Source organism: Ranitomeya imitator, chromosome 10 (genome assembly GCF_032444005.1).
Source record: "Ranitomeya imitator isolate aRanImi1 chromosome 10, aRanImi1.pri, whole genome shotgun sequence".
Taxonomy (NCBI): Eukaryota; Metazoa; Chordata; class Amphibia; order Anura; family Dendrobatidae; genus Ranitomeya; species Ranitomeya imitator.
In genome coordinates this window covers 40,070,243-40,090,451 of record NC_091291.1, presented here as the reverse complement: position 1 = coordinate 40,090,451, position 20,209 = coordinate 40,070,243, and the positions used below count along the sequence as shown (strand labels likewise).

Here is a 20,209-nt window from a genome sequence, read left to right as displayed (position 1 = left end):
TCTTTCTTTCTTTCTTTCTTTCCTCCCTGTCTTTCTTTCTTTCTTTCTTTCTTTCTTTCTTTCCTCCCTGTCTTTCTTTCTCTTTCCTCCCTGTCTTTCTTTCTCTTTCCTCCCTGTCTTTCTTTCCTCCCTGTCTTTCTTTCTCTTTCTTTCTTTCTCTTTCTTTCTTTCTTTCTTTCTCTCTTTCTTTCTTTCTCTTTCTTTCTCTTTCTTTCTTTCTTTTCTTTCTTTCTTTCCTTCTCTTTCTTTCTTTCTTTCCTTCTCTTTCTTTCTTTCTTTCTTTCTTTCTTTCTTCCTTCCCTTCCTTTCTTTCCATTTTTTCCTTCCTCCCTTCCTTTCTTTCCTTTCTCTTTCTTTTCTTCTCTCTCTGTAATGGGACTTGGGTGGGTTGGTGTTTTCGATTTATTACTGTAATTCTTTATGATATATAAGTGCAATACAGTCACTACTACTGCTCTCCTGTTCTCTATTGCATTGCCCTCTTGGGGTACACTGCAGCCCGATGCCAGCCAGACGATGGGATAGTACAGCTGATGGTCACCCTCACATTTATATTTTGCACGGTTGTCGGTTGCACGAGGTAATGGGCTTGACCACCACCCGGGACAAGCAACGCTCCTTCCCTGTTACTCTCATATCTGTGCACTGCACGGATATGTCTCTTTATTCTATCTATATTTGTGTTAGCTTAAAAATAGAACTATATGTATGATCCTAGCTTATATATTATGGAATGAATAAATTATATCAGCTGCCAAACAAATGTAGATGTAGGAGAACCTGTGAGCAGCATGGTGGAGCTTTGGTATTGTTGGTATCTGATATAGTAATTCTTTACACAGTGCATAATATATTTATCTTACTCTTTTCACCAGAAAATGTTGCTTAGCAGGTGTCATATGTGGTGGCAGGGAGCCCTGCCCAATCTCCTATCAATATGGGAGATCCCTTCTTTTTCCAGGACACTTGGCAAATATGCTCTATCCTCTGAACAAATTCGGCAAAGTAGCCATCATTTAGCGCAGAGCAACAGCAGCAAAAGCACCGGATATTGTGATGCCATTGATGGAAATATTGGCGTTTTTTTCATTGTTATCCAGAGGTTAAATACATAGCCAAGGTGAGGACTGAGAAGTCATACAGACTCCAGGATAGAAGGTCAAAAAGCCACATCAGTCATTTTTGTCCATGTTAGTTACCTTGCCAGTACTCCGAATAAAAGTCTCTGTAGAGCAAGGACACAAAAAACTGCAGATATTAGCACAGTGATTTACGGGTTTATTGTCAGGCAAGTATAAAATACCGTAATAGTGGCAAACAAAGCAAAAACCATCACTGCAAACACACAGACATAGAAGAAGAAACAGCACAACTCTTGTCTATAGACTGTGTCTGAATTATGGCTCAGCCTCGGCTATTTCAGAGGGATCACCTAGAACAGAGGTCCCCAACTCCAGTCCTCAAGACCCACCAACAGGTCATGTTTTCAGGATTTCCTTTGCATTGCACAGGTGATGCAATTATTACCTGGGCAAGACTAAGGAAATCCTGAAAACATGACCTGTTGGTGGGCCTTGAGGACTGGAGTTGGGGACCTAGAATACCACATCTAATGTGTAGGAGAGCCCTCATCGTCAGAGGAAATCCCTATCAGGCATGTCTAATTTCGGATTGTCTCCCAGAGATAAGCCACTACCCAACATGTCTAGTGATGGCTCTCTCATAAAGAACGCAGGCTGAACAAGTGCGCCTGTGTATCGGAGAGACAACCGAGATGGCCACTGTTCAAACCACCACTGATAGACATATAATGTGTATGGCAGGCTTTACTGCTGCCATTACTCTCCTTTTGCGCTGCTATTCCTTTGCTCGTTGGCTCTTTGGAATTATCTGCTGCCCAACATGTGCAACACAATCCTTTCAGAGATAGGGAAAGACAGTATAGAAAAATGTCTGTCCTTGTATTCCAAATGCAAGTGCTTCTCATTAAATTAGAACATAATCAAAAGGTTAATTTATTTTGGATCTTCAACACCAAAAGTGAAAACTCATATTTTATGTAGAGACATTACACACAGAGTGATCTATTTCAAGTGTTTATTTCTGTTGGTGTTGATGATTATGGCTTACAGCCAATGAAAACCCAAAAGTCATTATCTCAGTAAATTAGAATAGTTTATAACACCAGCTTGAAAAATGATTTTAAAATCCAAAATGATGGCCTACTGAACTGTATGTTCAGTAAATGCTGCGTGGCATGGAGGCGATCAGCCTGTGGCATTGCTGAGGTGTTATGGAAGCCCAGGTTGCTTTGATAGCAGCCTTCAGCTCATCTGCATTGTTGGGTCTGGTGTCTCATCTTCCTCTTGACAATTCTCTATGGGGTTAAGGTCAGGTGAGCTTGCTGCCAATGAAGCACAGTGATACTGTTGTTTTTAAACCAGGTATTGGTACTTTTGTTTGTGTGGACAGGTGCCAAGTCCTGCTGGATAATGAAATTTCCATCTCCAAAAAGCTTGTCGGCAGAGGGAAGTATGAAGTGCTCTAAAATTTCCTTGTAGATGGCTGCGCTTGATAAAACATAGTGGGCCTACACCAGCAGATGACATGGTTCCCCAAACCATCACTGATTGTGGAAACGTCACACTAGATCTCAAGCAGCTTGGATTGTGGCCTCTCCACTCTTCCTCCAGACTCCGGGACCTTGATTTCCAAATGAAATGAAAATTTACTTTCATCTGAACACAACACCATGGAGCACTGACAACAGTCCAGTCCTTTTTCTCCTTGGCCCAGATAAGACGCTTCTGGCATTGTCTATTGGTCATGAGCGGCTGACACAATGAATGCGACACTTGTAGCCCATGTTCTGGATACGTCTGTGTGTGGTGGCTCTTGAAGCAATGACTCCAGCACCAGTCCACTCCTTGTTAATCTCCCCCAAACTTTTTAATGACCTTTTCTTAAGAATGATTTCCAGGTTGTGGTTATCCCGGTTGCTTGTGCACCTTTTTCTACCACACTTTTTCCTTCCACTCAACTTTCCATTAATATGCTTGGATACAGCACTCTGTGAACAGCCGGCTTCTTTAGCAATGACCTTTTGTGTCTTACCCTCCTTGTGGAGTGTGTCAATGATTCCCTTCTGGACATCTGTCAAGTCAGCAGTCTTCCCCATGATTGTGGAGCTACTGAAGCAGACTAAGGGACCTTGATAAATGCTTAGGAAGTCTTTGTAGGTGTTTTTGTTGCGGTAATTATTCTAATTTACTGAGATAATTACTTTTGGGTTTTCATTGGCTGTAAGCCATAATCATCAACATTAACAGTAATCTATTTCAAGTGTTTTATTTCTCTATTTGTAATGACTCTAAATAATATACGAGTTTCACTTTTTGTATTGAAGAACTGAAATAAATTAACTTTTTGATGATATTGTAATTTAGTGAGAAGCACTTGTATATTACTATTTGAATAATTTCAGTATGTTAAGGAATCATGTAACACCCCAGGTTCCAGGTTGTTACAGTGGCATTGCTTTCCTCATGGGGAGAGTGATGTCACGCTTGGAAGCGATGAAGGATTCCTTTTATCAGGTAATCACAAACATGCAACATGTTCATACTCCAGGCCAGAAGGGGGGCCTCTGATTCAGTTTATGGGGGGTGGAACCCCTATATATATTCTGGTCTGGAGGGAAAGTAGTCAGTTGGTGTGAGGAGTCAGTGAATGCCAGACAGCAGACTTGAGCAGTCTGAGGCAGAGAGTCTGAGAGAAGAAGGGAGGGGCCGTGCAGTCTCGTGAGATGCTGCAGCTCCTGGAAATAGAGAGAAAGGAAAGCAGAACAGATTGTCGAGAGCATGAAGGGGAAGTGAAGCGCAGGAGAGTGAGGATCTGAAGAGAGAAGCTGTGACTGGGCTTCCTCCATGCTGAGCGCAGATACCGGTAGCCGGAAGACCGAGGTTTTGCAGTACTGTATATCTCACAGCAGAAAACGACAGGACAGCTGCACTTCAAGTCACCTGTCCACCCAAAACCCAAAGACACAGTGACACAGAGAGCCTGGGTCATGATAGAGATCCAGTAAAAAGGCTCGAGCCACCTGTCATACGGGTTAGTGTCCTACCTGCAAGGGGGACAGAGAGAAAGCGTGAGGACCTTGTGTGAGGCCTAAGGCAGCAAGAGACTACACCACAGCGCTAGAGGGAAGGCTTCTAACCCCACCTGGAAAGGGGAATTCCAGGTTAGCTTCCAAGCCAGCTGGACCATACCTGCACTGAGATCTGGTACCCTGGACTGTGGATTCCTGAACCCTTCAGTAAAGAGACTGCAACCCTTTGTCCTCCGTTTCTTTCTACATCACCTACCATCTGTCCCTAGTACACCGGGAGCCCAGGGGATCCAGCTTCACCTGTGGGAAGCCATACCATCCCTGCTGCCACATCATCACCCCTGAGGACCCCTTTAAGCAGCGTCAGTCATCCCTGACCAAATGCCACAGGTGGCGTCACGAACACAAACTTTAATTCTCATTTCAAATCCCCTTTCATTGGGAGCCTAGGGCCACGGACCGGGTCGCCGCCGCAGTGACCCGGTACCGAGTACCCCACGGCCCTGGCGGGCGTTCCAATCACTCATAAAATAATTATTCAGATTAAGAAACACTAAACATTGAAAATGCAAAAACAATTCCACTTCCTCCTGTAATTTCTGGCTTTTCTTTCACATTATTTTATCTCATATTGCATATAACACTGAAAATTATATAAAGATATCTTCCCTGTCTTTTTTAAGAATTTGGCTATGTCCTCCTCTTCACTTTCCTGTGTGTCGCTGTAGGACAACTGACTGCAGTAGAAGATTCCTTGCACAAAAGATTACTAAGCCCCACCCACTTGACTAGGGAGGGCATTAGCCAGTCACCAGCCAAGAATGGAACACATCAGCAGGCGATTAACCACTGTGTTCACTGCAGGATTTCTGCAAGACTGGCGGTTTCAGGACCACGCAGAAAATGCTGCAGACTAATTAGCAGAGTGGACACTATTTCGTATTTCATAGAATACCTAATTTCTAAGTTCACTGTTGCTTTAATGTGGCTATGACCCAAGTTTAACTTTAATCCGATACTGGAAAGTACAAAATATATTTGTTATGATGTGATGTTTTTGCTTCATCACTCTAGGGCTAACTATTCTTCACATTTTCCATCGGTTTTTGCAGGGTTTACCCAAAAATGACAGACTATTGTGCACAGGTCACAGAACAGGAAGGTGGAAAGTTTCAGCCTGCCCACCCGCCATCATGCGCTGATGAGGTTCACAACATGCACTGAGCAGATAGGGGGTCAGCGACACGAGGAAACAAAAGAGGAACAGAAAGCAGACTGTGCAATCATGAAAGACAAGAGAATCATTTTGAGCAGGTGTGGAACGATACAAAAGGAAGAAAAACAACTAAAGAAAATCAACTTTTGCAGAAAGTATCTAAAATACTAAAAGAAACTGTATGCAACTTGGCAACCGGAATGCAATTTACAGAATTTCAGAGGTGATATAGCCTAAGGTTACCATGCTTGCCCCAAGTGCTGACCATCTGGGTGAGAGACCAGCACAGCCGCACATATGGTTATAATTATACCAAGTCATATTATCCTCAAGTCAGTCTGATTGAGTGGTTAGTGACAACCACAAGAACAAAGTTGCCGTGTTAGTGTGTAGTTATGTTCTTACCACATTTACCAGCAGGGAAAGTTACCGCTAAACAGAATGTCCTCTCACATGTATGATATTTTTTGCAACTCTAAATTCATCCCTTATTAATCATTTTTTAGGTGTTTCCCGTAGTAATATTTTGAAAGCAAGAGAAGCGTCATGTATTAAGTAAGAGAAGTGAGGCCTCGTGTATTAGGTAAGAGAAGGGAGGTCTCGTGTATTAGGTAAGAGAAGTGAGGCCTCGTGTATTAGGTAAGAGAAGTGAGGCCTCGTGTATTAGGCAAGAGAAGTGAGGCCTCGTGTATTAGGTAAGAGTAGTGAGGCCTCGTGTATTAGGTAAGAGAAGTGAGGTCTCGTGTATTAGGTAAGAGAAGTGAGGTCTCGTGTATTAGGTAAGAGAAGTGAGGCCTCGTGTATTAGGTAAGAGAAGTGAGGCCTCGTGTATTAGGTAAGAGAAGTGAGGCCTCGTGTATTAGGTAAGAGAAGTGAGGTCTCGTGTATTAGGTAAGAGAAGTGAGGTCTCGTGTATTAGGTAAGAGAAGTGAGGTCTCGTGTATTAGGTAAGAGAAGTGAGGTCTCGTGTATTAGGTAAGAGAAGTGAGGTCTCGTGTATTAGGTAAGAGAAGTGAGGCCTCGTGTATTAGGTAAGAGAAGTGAGGCCTCGTGTATTAAGTAAGAGAAGTGAGGCCTCGTGTTGTAGGTAAGAGAAGTGAGGCCTCGTGTATTAGGTAAGAGAAGTGAGGCCTCGTGTATTAGGTAAGAGAAGTGAGGCCTCGTGTATTAAGTAAGAGAAGTGAGGCCTCGTGTTGTAGGTAAGAGAAGTGAGGCCTCGTGTATTAGGTAAGAGAAGTGAGGCCTCGTGTATTAGGTAAGAGAAGTGAGGCCTCGTGTATTAGGTAAGAGAAGTGAGGCCTCGTGTATTAGGTAAGAGAAGTGAGGCCTCGTGTATTAGGTAAGAGAAGTGAGGCCTCGTGTATTAGGTAAGAGTAGTGAGGCCTCGTGTATTAGGTAAGAGAAGGGAGGTCTCGTGTATTAGGTAAGAGAAGTGAGGCCTCGTGTATTAGGTAAGAGAAGTGAGGCCTCGTGTATTAGGCAAGAGAAGTGAGGCCTCGTGTATTAGGTAAGAGTAGTGAGGCCTCGTGTATTAGGCAAGAGAAGTGAGGCCTCGTGTATTAGGTAAGAGAAGTGAGGCCTCGTGTATTAGGTAAGAGAAGTGAGGCCTCGTGTATTAAGTAAGAGAAGTGAGGCCTCGTGTTGTAGGTAAGAGAAGTGAGGCCTCATGTATTAGGTAAGAGAAGTGAGGCCTCGTGTATTAGGTAAGAGAAGGGAGGTCTCGTGTATTAGGTAAGAGAAGTGAGGCCTCGTGTATTAGGTAAGAGAAGTGAGGCCTCGTGTATTAGGCAAGGAAGTGAGGCCTCGTGTATTAGGTAAGAGTAGTGAGGCCTCGTGTATTAGGTAAGAGAAGTGAGGTCTCGTGTATTAGGTAAGAGAAGTGAGGCCTCGTGTATTAGGTAAGAGAAGTGAGGCCTCGTGTATTAGGTAAGAGAAGTGAGGCCTCGTGTATTAGGTAAGAGAAGTGAGGCCTCGTATATTAAGTAAGAGAAGTGAGGCCTCGTGTATTAGGTAAGAGAAGTGAGGCCTCGTGTATTAGGTAAGAGAAGTGAGGCCTCATGTATTAGGTAAGAGAAGTGAGGCCTCGTGTATTAGGTAAGAGAAGTGAGGCCTCGTGTATTAAGTAAGAGAAGTGAGGCCTCGTGTTGTAGGTAAGAGAAGTGAGGCCTCATGTATTAGGTAAGAGAAGTGAGGCCTCGTGTATTAGGTAAGAGAAGGGAGGTCTCGTGTATTAGGTAAGAGAAGTGAGGCCTCGTGTATTAGGTAAGAGAAGTGAGGCCTCGTGTATTAGGCAAGGAAGTGAGGCCTCGTGTATTAGGTAAGAGTAGTGAGGCCTCGTGTATTAGGTAAGAGAAGTGAGGTCTCGTGTATTAGGTAAGAGAAGTGAGGCCTCGTGTATTAGGTAAGAGAAGTGAGGCCTCGTGTATTAGGTAAGAGAAGTGAGGCCTCGTGTATTAGGTAAGAGAAGTGAGGCCTCGTATATTAAGTAAGAGAAGTGAGGCCTCGTGTATTAGGTAAGAGAAGTGAGGCCTCGTGTATTAGGTAAGAGAAGTGAGGCCTCATGTATTAGGTAAGAGAAGTGAGGCCTCGTGTATTAGGTAAGAGAAGTGAGGCCTCGTGTATTAGGTAAGAGAAGTGAGGCCTCGTGTATTAGGTAAGAGAAGTGAGGCCTCATGTATTAGGTAAGAGAAGTGAGGCCTCGTATATTAAGTAAGAGAAGTGAGGCCTCGTGTATTAGGTAAGAGAAGTGAGGCCTCGTGTATTAGGTAAGAGAAATGAGGCCTCGTGTATTAGGTAAGAGAAGTGAGGCCTCGTATATTAAGTAAGAGAAGTGAGGCCTCGTGTATTAGGTAAGAGAAATGAGGCCTCGTGTATTAGGTAAGAGAAGTGAGGCCTCATGTATTAGGTAAGAGAAGTGAGGTATTGTGTATTAGGTAAGAGAAGGGAGGCCTCGTATATTAAGTAAGAGAAGTGAGGCCTCGTGTATTAGGTAAGAGAAGTGAGGCCTCGTGTATTAGGTAAGAGAAGTGAGGCCTCATGTATTAGGTAAGAGAAGTGAGGCCTCGTATATTAAGTAAGAGAAGTGAGGCCTCGTGTATTAGATAAGAGAAGTGAGGCCTCGTGTATTAGGTAAGAGAAATGAGGCCTCGTGTATTAGGTAAGAGAAGTGAGGCCTCGTGTATTAGGTAAGAGAAGTGAGGTATTGTGTATTAGGTAAGAGAAGTGAGGCCTCATGTATTAGGTAAGAGAAGTGAGGCCTCGTATATTAAGTAAGAGAAGTGAGGCCTCGTGTATTAGGTAAGAGAAATGAGGCCTCGTGTATTAGGTAAGAGAAGTGAGGCCTCGTGTATTAGGTAAGAGAAGTGAGGCCTCGTATATTAAGTAAGAGAAGTGAGGCCTCGTGTATTAGGTAAGAGAAATGAGGCCTCGTGTATTAGGTAAGAGAAGTGAGGCCTCATGTATTAGGTTAGAGAAGTGAAGCCTCGTGTATTAGGTTGGAGAAATGAGGCCTCGTTTATTAGGTAAGAGAAGTGAGGCCTCGTGTATTAGGTAAGAGAAGTGAGGCCTCGTGTATTAGGTAAGAGAAGTGAGGCCTCGTGTATTAGGTTAGAGAAGTGAGGACTCGTGTATTAGGTTAGAGAAGTGAGGCCTCGTGTATTAGGTTAGAGAAGTGAAGCCTCGTGTATTAGGTTAGAGAAATGAGGCCTCGTGTATTAAGTAAGAGAAGTGAGGCCTCGTGTATTAAGTAAGAGAAGTGAGGTCTCGTGTATTAGGTAAGAGAAGTGAGGCCTCGTGTATTAGGTAAGAAAAGTGAGGCCTCGTGTATTAGGTAAGAGAAGTGAGGCCTCGTGTATTAGGTAAGAGAAGTGAGGCCTCGTGTATTAGGTAAGAGAAGTGAGGCCTCATGTATTAGGTAAGAGAAGTGAGGCCTCGTGTATTAGGTAAGAGAAGTGAGGCCTCGTGTATTAGGTAAGAGAAGTGAGGCCTCGTGTATTAGGTAAGAGAAATGAGGCCTCGTGTATTAGGTAAGAGAAGTGAGGCCTCGTGTATTAGGTAAGAGAAGTGAGGTTTTGTGTATTAGGTAAGAGAAGGGAGGCCTCGTATATTAAGTAAGAGAAGTGAGGCCTCGTGTATTAGGTAAGAGAAATGAGGCCTCGTGTATTAGGTAAGAGAAGTGAGGCCTCGTGTATTAGGTAAGAGAAGTGAGGCCTCGTATATTAAGTAAGAGAAGTGAGGCCTCGTGTATTAGGTAAGAGAAATGAGGCCTCGTGTATTAGGTAAGAGAAGTGAGGCCTCATGTATTAGGTTAGAGAAGTGAAGCCTCGTATATTAGGTTAGAGAAATGAGGCCTCGTGTATTAGGTAAGAGAAGTGAGGCCTCGTGTATTAGGTAAGAGAAGTGAGGCCTCGTGTATTAGGTAAGAGAAGTGAGGCCTCGTGTATTAGGTTAGAGAAGTGAAGCCTCGTGTATTAGGTTAGAGAAGTGAGGCCTCCTGTATTAAGTAAGAGAAGTGAGGCCTCGTGTATTAGGTAAGAGTAGTGAGGCCTCGTGTATTAGGTAAGAGTAGTGAGGCCTCGTATATTAAGTAAGAGAAGTGAGGCCTTGTGTATTAGGTAAGAGAAATGAGGCCTCGTGTATTAGGTAAGAGAAGTGAGGCCTCGTGTATTAGGTAAGAGAAGTGAGGCCTCGTGTATTAGGTAAGAGAAGTGAGGCCTCGTGTATTAGGTAAGAGTAGTGAGGCCTCGTGTATTAGGTAAGAGAAGTGAGGCCTCGTGTATTAGGTAAGAGAAGTGAGGCCTCGTGTATTAGGTAAGAGAAGTGAGGCCTCGTGTATTAGGTAAGAGTAGTGAGGCCTCGTGTATTAGGTAAGAGAAGTGAGGCCTCGTGTATTAGGTAAGAGTAGTGAGGCCTCGTGTATTAGGTAAGAGAAGTGAGGCCTCGTGTATTAGGTAAGAGAAGTGAGGCCTCGTGTGTTGGGTAAGAGAAGTGAGGCCTCGTGTATTAGGTAAGAGAAGTGAGGCCTCGTGTATTAGGTAAGAGAAGTGAGGCCTCGTGTATTAGGTAAGAGAAGTGAGGTCTCGTGTATTAGGTAAGAGTAGTGAGGTCTCGTGTATTAGGAAAGAGAAGTGAGGCCTCGTGTATTAGGTAAGAGAAGTGAGGTCTCGTGTATTAGGTAAGAGAAGTGAGGTTTTGTGTATTAGGTAAGAGAAGTGAGGCCTCGTGTATTAGGTAAGAGAAGTGAGGCCTCGTGTATTAGGTAAGAGAAGTGAGGCCTCGTGTATTAGGTAAGAGAAGTGAGGCCTCGTGTATTAGGTAAGAGAAGGGGGCCTCGTGTATTAGGTAAGAGAAGTGAGGTTTTGTGTATTAGGTAAGAGAAGTGAGGTCTCGTGTATTAGGTAAGAGAAGTGAGGTCTCGTGTATTAGGTAAGAGAAGTGAGGCCTCGTGTATTAAGTAAGAGAAGTGAGGCCTCGTGTATTAGGTAAGAGAAGTGAGGCCTCGTGTATTAGGTAAGAGAAGGTGGGCCTCGTGTATTAGGTAAGAGAAGTGAGGTCTCGTGTATTAGGTAAGAGAAGTGAGGCCTCGTGTATTAGGTAAGAGAAGTGAGGCCTCGTGTATTAGGTAAGAGTAGTGAGGCCTCGTGTATTAGGTAAGAGAAGTGAGGCCTCGTGTATTAGGTAAGAGAAGTGAGGCCTCGTGTATTAGGTAAGAGAAGGGGGGCCTCGTGTATTAGGTAAGAGAAGTGAGGCCTCGTGTATTAGGTAAGAGAAGGGGGGCCTCGTGTATTAGGTAAGAGAAGTGAGGCCTCGTGTATTAGGTAAGAGACGTGAGGTCTTGTGTATTAGGTAAGAGAAGTGAGGCCTCGTGTATTAGGTAAGAGAAGTGAGGCCTCGTGTATTAAGTAAGAGAAGTGAGGCCTCGTGTATTAAGTAAGAGAAGTGAGGCCTCGTGTATTAGGTAAGAGAAGTAAGGCCTCGTGTATTAGGTAAGAGAAGTGAGGCCTCGTGTATTAGGTTAGAGAAGTGGGGTCTCGTGTATTAGGTAAGAGAAGTGGGGTCTAGTGTATTAGGTAAGAGAAGTGAGGTTTTGTGTATTAGGTAAGAGAAGTGAGGCCTCGTGTATTAAGTAAGAGAAGTGAGGCCTCGTGTATTAGGTAAGAGAAGTGAGGCCTCGTGTATTAGGTAAGAGAAGGGGGGCCTCGTGTATTAGGTAAGAAAAGTGAGGTCTTTTCTATTAAGTAAGAGAAGTCATGTCTCAGTGGCTGCAGTGCTGTGGAGTTCAGTGCTGTAAAGTATGCGTTGGACCCGGGGAAGGTGAGTAATACTTAGTTTACTTTTAAAACAAACCAGCAGAGGGGAAGGATTTTCCAAAACAAATAAACTTGTTTAAAGAGAACCTGTCAGCAGGATTTTGCTAATCAAACTACAGGCATTATCATGTTGACATTGTTACACTTATTAAAATGATACCTGGGGTGAGGAAATTAGTCTTGTGGTTCTTGTGTAATCAATGTTAGAAGTTTTCAGTAAATGATATGCTCGTGATCCACAGGCCGCCCCAAGGCACAAACTGTCTCGCTCTCTGTCTCTATAATGAGGAACATGATTGTGCTTCGGGGCGGCCTGTGGGCAGCTTTCTTCTTGGTTTCTCTGCCTGAGAGCAGGAAGATAAGACTCTTTCTACAGTCCCACCTTGGAGCACGAGCATATCATTAACTGAAAACTTCTAACACTAATTACACAACAACCACAAAGCAGATTTCTTCTACCCAGGTATCATTTTAATCAGTGTAACTGTGGCAACACGACAATGCCAGTAGTTTACTTAGCATAATCCTGCGGACAGGTTTGCTTTAAGGCAAATTTCTGGATGCAAAAAATGTTCTGACCACTATTATGTGAATAATTCAGGATAAATTATTTTGAAGATATTTAGATAAAAAATGGAAAATAGTGAACAAAAGTTAGTTTAAAGTAATTATCATATGTAAATAGAATAGGCATGCATATATCTGTATATACACACAAATCTATGTATGCACACAAGTAATAGTACATGGGTACACCACAAAAGATTTTTAAAGTGGTCTGGAAGTGAATAATAAATGACCTCTACACAGCAAACAAACCAAAGGTCACACAAGACATAACCTGACTGGGAAGAACAGGATATCATCTGAAGAACTTCTCATTAATCTTTTCTCTAGGACCAAAGCCAGTATGTGGCCGATAAACTGGAGAAACTGATAGGCAAAGTACAATGGTTAGTACAAGAGTTAGTATTAGTCTTCAATTCCTGGTCGGATGAAAGAGGATGTGGGGCCCTCACAAAATAATGTAAATATTCTATAGAGAAACTGTCTGTTTTTAGACATGTGAAGAAGACTGTAAATCCCCCGCGACAGCAGGTGTGAGCTTACATCCTGCACATTTGTAAAAATCATTTGTAAAAATAACAGTAAGTGACAAATCCGGTAAGTAGTGCAGCTTCCTCTCGGCTCAGTAAATAACCCCGCACCGCATGAAGCTTCCTCAATCCAAAATATAAATGATGATACATAAGAATAATGTACATGACAACGCATTTTAAAAAAAATAAGTAGTATCATAGATGTAGAATGGTTAACATCTTTCATGTGGATGACTATGTACTGTCTTCACCGATCACCATGGACAATGTCATTACCATCTGTCATAACAGGCTGTGTCTTCAAGTTTTCCAAACTTCTGGTAAATAATTTAGACAAATATCTGCTATTCTGATCAGCTATAATAGTGTCTTGTTTTTTTTTATTTTTAGTTGTTGTAAGACCTCAACTACCTGGCATGTGGTCTTTGTTATGCTGTCAAAGATGGTGTGATGTCTGATGACTTGGGTTGCCACTTCTGCCACCAGGGTATGTTCCAGTGGGAGCTCTACATAGCTAATAAGTAGAAAACCACTACAATAAGTGAATGTATGAAGGGGTTTTCATTTGATTTACACCCTAAAACCACATTGGGGACCTACACGCAGATGGACCAAGAGCGGTCCACACATGTGGCCCAAGAGCGGTTCAAGCTACTAATCCGCTGCAGGATTCCGAGGGTCAATCTCAAATTTCTGCCATGGATTATATAGCAAATACGCATCACATTTTCTACATGAAAGATCCACTGGGCAAATCTAATTTTAGGATGCATTTACAGCATATGCAAGTACTTGTTTTGCCCCACAAAATGTGCTATCTACTTTTTGTCCCAATTATGAATAAATCATGGCAAAAAATACTATACAACTGGAAGATGTAAAAAGTACTAATGACTAGTGATGAGCGAATATACTCGTTACTCGAGATTTCTCGAGCACGCTCGGGTGTCCTCCGAGTATTTTTAGTGCTCGGAGAGTTAGTTTTTCTTGCCGCAGTTGAATGATTTACATCTGCAAGCCAGCATAAGTACATGTGGGGGTTGCCTGGTTGCTAGGGAATCCCCACATGTACTTATGCTGGCTAACAGATGTAAATCATTCAGCTGCGGCAAGAAAAACTAAATCTCCGAGCACTAAAAAACACTTGTATGACCCCCGAGCATGCTCGAGAAATCTCAAGTAACGAGTATATTCGCTTATCACTAGTAATGACTGTTGGCGTCTCTGGCTCTCCATTGCCTTGTCGACTGCATTGGTGCATCTCACAAATGACATGGTTCTGATGCCACTGCCGTTCAACTAACCCCACCAATGTAGCCACAGTCTCGTTTATGGCGGTTTTTAGTGTCACAGTAGGAGATTATCCATGTGATCATCTGTTATTGTCCATTTGCCATACAAACAATGGTAACTTTATCATTGGTGTCCAGCTTAGGATCCGGTATGTCCAATTTCAACTGTTGATCCTTTTGGTCTGTAAGCCGCTACCAGAGGTGTGTGGCAGCAACTTTCTCATAGAGAACACCAACTTGGCAGAACAAGTGTTTCCGTGTATTGAGAGTTGGGCAGATAGTGATTGGCTGAACAATCATTTGGTTGTCATAAATCTACAATGCATGGGCGATAATGGGGTTGTCCAGGCTTAGGGTCTAAGTAGGCAGTCACTCTATGTGACTACAGACTTGTTAATCCTCACACTGTGCACACTATGCACTGTGAGGATTCTGTGGCCCGGGGAGGGGCCGGGCACGTAACAACATATATATGATTTGCATACATGCAGTCACACAGCATCGCTCAATACAAGTGAATTGAGAGAGGCTGGACACAGTCTGGTCAGAATGTGGCCAAAGTGTATAAATTACACAGGAGAATCCTGACAGCGAGCACTGTGCGCAATTGTGAGGATTCACAAGTCTGCATTCACAACCTTTTAAGAAGTTCTGACGACTAGAAGTGCCGAATGAATATGAATATAATAAGTTAATATCATGTAATGCTACTCACCTCTAACAAGGCGATACCTATGCATACTCCAATAATACAGATGAAATTATTGGTTATAAATGTCTGAATACTGTTCATGCAGCCCTAAAATAGGAAAGAAGAAAATTACTTAAAAAATAATAACACTGAAAAATGTTACTAAAATCAACAAGTTAAGTACTTTACATGAAAGTGTATATTTTTTTATTGATCATGCGAATGCTATAAAATATAAGAGTTAGCAAAGGAAGCATATAAAAAGGCATATAGTACATTAGTTCTACAGATGTATATTATTTTTGGAGCACGTAGTGCTGACTAGCAATGGTCCCTGTTCCAATGCACTGTTTTGCTGTGGTTTAGCTATTTAAAGTGTAAATCAATAAATGTTTTTGCCTGTTTTAAAGGAATATTCTCAAGTTTAAAAGCTATCACTTATCCGTTGAGAGAGTCCATCCATTGGAACCTTTACCAATCCAGAGAACCAGGGCTGAATGAATGGAGTGGAGGTCAACCATGTGCATGACTGCTCCATTCATTATTATGGAAGTGCCAAAGACCAACCAAGTGCAGTGCTTGGCAATCTCTGGAGGTCCCATTAAGAAAAAAAAAGGAGGGTCAGTGAGCATGATCAACCACCGCAACATTTACACTAGGTCTTCAGAGTTCACGAATCTCGGACTGGCCCACAGGAGAGCAGGAGAATCCTCCGGTAGGCCCCTGTGAAGGATTGCTAAAGAGCAGTGCTATTACACTAGATCCACAATTTGCGGGAAAAGGTATCAACTAATCAATCATTAAACAGGATAGCCAAGCTAATATTACATAGAAGCAAAAGTAAATTTGTGTACTAGGGTCAGGTGATTTTTACATGAAGCAGAACAGTGGGCCTTAAGAATCAATGTTACTGGTGGGCCTTTGCAAACACAGTCTGGCACTGGTTGTTAGGATTGGTGGGGGGTGCCAGCAGTCAGACCCCCAGCGATTTGGAAGTTACAGCCTAGCACTTGGATAGGGGATAGCTTTCAAGCTTGAAAATAGATTGCTTTAATTGCCCAAACGAAGGGCAGAAGGGATGTATGACCATAATGGAAAGTTTGTGTCCGTCCCTCCAGTTGAGTGCGTCACAGGAGCATAAGAATAATGATTTTCATCCAGAAAACGAGAACCAATTTTTATCCGTATCTGTGTGGTATCCTGTGTCCATATTTACGTCCATGTGACATCCACGTCATATCCAATTTTATACATCAAAATTTTAAAATGTACATGGTCAAATACAGTTTCCTAGGTTAATAATGACAATTTAATCTAAAAAAAATGATATAATACGCATGTTCCTTACAGGTTCTGTCTCATTTTTTGCGCACCCGTAAACTTGAATGGGTGAGTCTCATCAGTCTCTGTGAAAAATCTGCCATTAAAACAGTCCTACTGATTTACATTGGTCAGTGTATTGTCTGATTTTAGTCATAAAGTACATGTATAGTTCGCTCGTCTGAATGAGCCCTTAGTTTGAGGGTCTATTGGGGTCTCGATCCCCATACTTAAGAGCACTTTACATAAGCTCTATAGGTGGGCTACACTTACTGTCTTATACACGGGCCAATTATCCCTTCCAGGGGCTACGCAGAGTCCACTCTTCTGCTCAGGCAGGGGGTTGGAGATGTCAGTAGAATTATTGGTGCCATTGCCACTTGGGTTCACAATTAAGGAAGACGCATTTCTGCAGGAGCAGGGATACAAGTTGACTGACGAATTTTCATAGATTTTCGGATTTTTCATCCAGTCTTCAGGTGTGAACCAACCACAGCAGCTCATCTGTAACGAGAGGGCAATGGATAGTGATGCTACATTTGGTACCGGTCACGATTATCTGATGGCGACACAGATCCCTGTGCTTCTCCGAGCCCTATGATTCTCATTATCATTTTGGGAGCCCTTATATTAATCACATTGGTCACCCCATCTGTAAAAAAAAATGGGAAGTAGCGCTTCTTCCAACAACATTTTTTTGGAAGGATAGTCGTGAGAGGAGCTTGGAACACCAGAAAGAAGGAGGAGGTTCGTAAGGATCTGGTCCGGGTGCTGCTCTTTAAACCATAAGGGTGAATCATCTCTCCTATTTTATTAAATACTTGCACCCCCCATCATATGAAGCATATTATTCTATGCCTCGGTTTTTTCTCCTAAAACTTATTAAACAAATGACATCTGGGGAGGAATAACAAAAGAACATCTAGAATCTTAGGAGATGCTCCAGAATTGCTATATCATTGGGAATAACAGTGCTTATCTGAGTATTTATCTCATTATACTGTACCTATATCTGAGAATATTCTCAGATATAGGTATAATACATGAAAATTAGAGCTGAGCAAAAAGATTTGCAGAAAGTTGGTCCAGTGGTTCCCGGACTAGAGCCCTGAGCACTTGCTCTTATGTGCCGGTTATCCCAGCTCCTCATCTGATTACGAGGTCCAGAACAGCATCATAGATGTGGCACGAAGCGCTAATCGGAAGATATTAAAGTATTTTGTCTATTTTACAAAAATTAGCACTTCTCTCAACATTTTTTGGGAAGGATAATCAGGAGGGGAGCTTGCGACACCAACAAGTAGGGGGAGGTTCGCAGAAATCTTGTCTGAGGACCAGGAATCATCACCAAGTTCCAGCAAATATTTTTGCTCAACTCTAATAGGTATTAATTGAATCTATTAAAGGGGTTGTCGGGACTGTATTAATTTCTTAATATTGACCTCAGAACGAACAGGCAGGTAGGTCACCGATTGCTCCTGCAGGTGATTCTGTGGATTCCGCTGACGACACGATGACAGAGCAGCGGCTTCTCTTCTGGACTGCCCTGTTGATGGGGTTTGACTGCTGACATCATACTGATTGACAGCCGGCTCCCCACTGCCTAACTGTGTGGATCCGGCTGTCAATCAGCATCTTGTTGGAAGGCAGTCACGCCTCGTCGACAGAGCAGCCCAGAAGAAAAAGAGATACCCTATAAACATGGTCCATGATAAAGACCATTATTGGTCAAAATGTTGGATCTTTTCTTGCTGGATCCAAGTTAAATATTCATGTATTGCATCAAGGTCTTCGTTCTCCATGGTCATTTCGGTGCTGAGATTTTTTTGCCTACAAAAAAATAATTTAGTCCTGGATAACTCCCTTTATTGAGTAATGCAATGTCTTCTATTTGGGCCCTACTATTCCATTTTTTTTAATATTGAGGATAGTTTGGTCTTTATAAGTGATTACTGGGAGCATTTGCTTTTCACAGCGACTACAATTTCTCTTAATGCAATTTTAGTGTTTTTCTCCCAATAACGTGCAATATAGAAGCAAGAAGTACTTGGGTGGAAAGGACTTTCCCTTGTATTAGGCTGGTTTCACATTTGCGTTTTTTGCCGCTGCGTTTTAACGCATAAAAATGCATGCGTTTTTTTTCTTCCTATATTTAACATTTAAAACGCATGCGTTTTTTTGTATGCGTTTTGCCGCGTTTGACGACGCATGCGTCGGTTCTATGCTTACGTTTCGTTGCGGAAATGCAACATGTAGTAATTTCTAGAGGCGTTTTTTTGCGTCAAAAAAACGCATGCTTTTTTTGCGGCAAAAAAACCGTATTGCTGTCTATGTAAACGCATGTGTTTGGTTGCGTTTTTAAACGCATGCGTTTTAATAGAGAAAAACAAGTCTACACACTGATAAGCCACCCCCCCACCATCAAGGTGATAAAGGGATCCAAACCCTAACCCTAGGGATCCAAACCTTAACCCTAGCCCTAACCCTACCCCTAACCCTAGGGATCCAAACCTTAACCCTAGCCTTAACCCTACCCCTAACCCTAACCCTAGGGATCCAAATCCTAACCCTAGCCCTAACCCTAGGGATCCAAACCCTAACCCTAGCCCTAACCCTACCCCTAACCCTAGGGATCCAAACCCTAACCCTAGCCCTAACCCTACCCCTAACCCTAGGGATCCAAACCCTAACCCTAGCCCTAACCCTAACCCTAGAGATCCAAACCCTAACCCTAACCCTAGCCATTTCTATTTATAGTGGGTTTTATAGTTGATTTTTATGATTGGCAGCTGTCACACACTAAAGACGCTTTTTATTCCAAAAAATATTTTTTGCGTTACCACATTTTGAGAGCTACAATTTTTCCATATTTTGGTCCACAGAGTCATGTCACACGCCCTCTGTAGTCCCATTGGCGGTGTCTGGATCTTGATTTTTCTCTTGTGAAATTTCTCATCATGCGTATCAAAAACGCAAACGCAGGAAAAAACGCATGTAAACGCGTAAAAACGCGGCTTTTTTTACCGCATGCGAAAACGCATGCGTCTAAAAAATGCAGCGTTTGAACGCGTTTACATGCGTTTTTTTCACCACCTGCGTTTGCGTTTTAAACGCTGCGTTTTTAAACGCAAATGTGAAACTAGCCTTAATAGTAATTTGCCTAGGCTTTATTTTGAAACCCTAGTTATTGACCATAGGGTAGAGGAGCGCCACACAACTACTGTGTGCAAAAGAGGCTGGAGAGTAACTGAAAGTGGTGCAGGGGGTACAAGTCGCACTTTGGGGCATAAAGCCTGAGGGTCTCTGAAGCCCCTTCTGCCATATAAGAAGGTATTATAAATGCACATGGCAGGATGTTATAAAAGGATCCCGAAGCTTCAAGTTACACCTCAGAGGAGAGATAGGGCAGTGATGGCCATTACCGTGAAGGACGATGGAAGGACTAGAAGATCTTCTAAAGACCTTATTGCAGTGTGGAAAGGCTCAGACGATCGTACCTGCTCCTGTGCAAAATCCAAACCTTCCTGTTGTTCTGTTTGGTTTGTCAGAATTTCATAGTTCTTGATAATATTTTCCACATATTTTCCCATAGCAATATTTATCTGTAAAAAGAAGAAAAACTTGTGTTATGATGTAGCTGTTGATATCATCACATTTCTGTTGTCAGAATTACTATTAAAGTGGTTTTAAGGTTTTAGAAAACCCCACTCTCCCAGGTGCAGTTGGTTTAAAAAAACAAATACGGTACGTGCTTTACTCACCCTCCCCAGGCCCAGTGCGGAGTCTCTGTGGTTGCTCCCGTTGTCTGTTAATGTCTACCACGCTGACGTCACACCCATAGGACTACAGCTAATAACCGAGCTTGGCAAATCTGTACAGGATGAGGGCAGCTGCTGAGCTCACTGATTGGTTGCAGCACCATCGACTTGACGTCAGCGCTGCAGACAATAACAGACACCGGTAGCAACAGTAGAGACTCAGCGCTGCGCCTGGGGAGGGGAATTAAACCACAATTTGTTTTTTTTAAAATTCTTTCAAATGGAAGGTTTTTGCTATGGTATCTGAGAACAGAATGATATAGGGGCAGAGACCCTGATTCCAGTGATATGTCACTTAGTGGACTACTTGGTGCAGTTTTTATAAAATCTCTGTTTTCTCTGCTGTAGATGTA

General features: G+C 42.7%; 1 protein-coding gene across 1 annotated transcript in view; it reads right to left on the bottom strand.

Annotated features, from left to right (window-relative positions):
* Nucleotides 1-20,209, bottom strand: part of CD37 (CD37 molecule) — an 87,718-nt gene that overhangs the window by 5,414 nt on the left and 62,095 nt on the right. The window contains exons 6-8 of the mRNA XM_069742376.1: nt 19,536-19,640; nt 16,312-16,542; nt 14,743-14,826 (exon numbers count right to left, since the gene is read on the bottom strand). Coding sequence (XP_069598477.1) covers nt 14,743-14,826; nt 16,312-16,542; nt 19,536-19,640 — 420 coding nt within the window. The remainder of the gene's footprint in view (nt 1-14,742; nt 14,827-16,311; nt 16,543-19,535; nt 19,641-20,209) is intronic.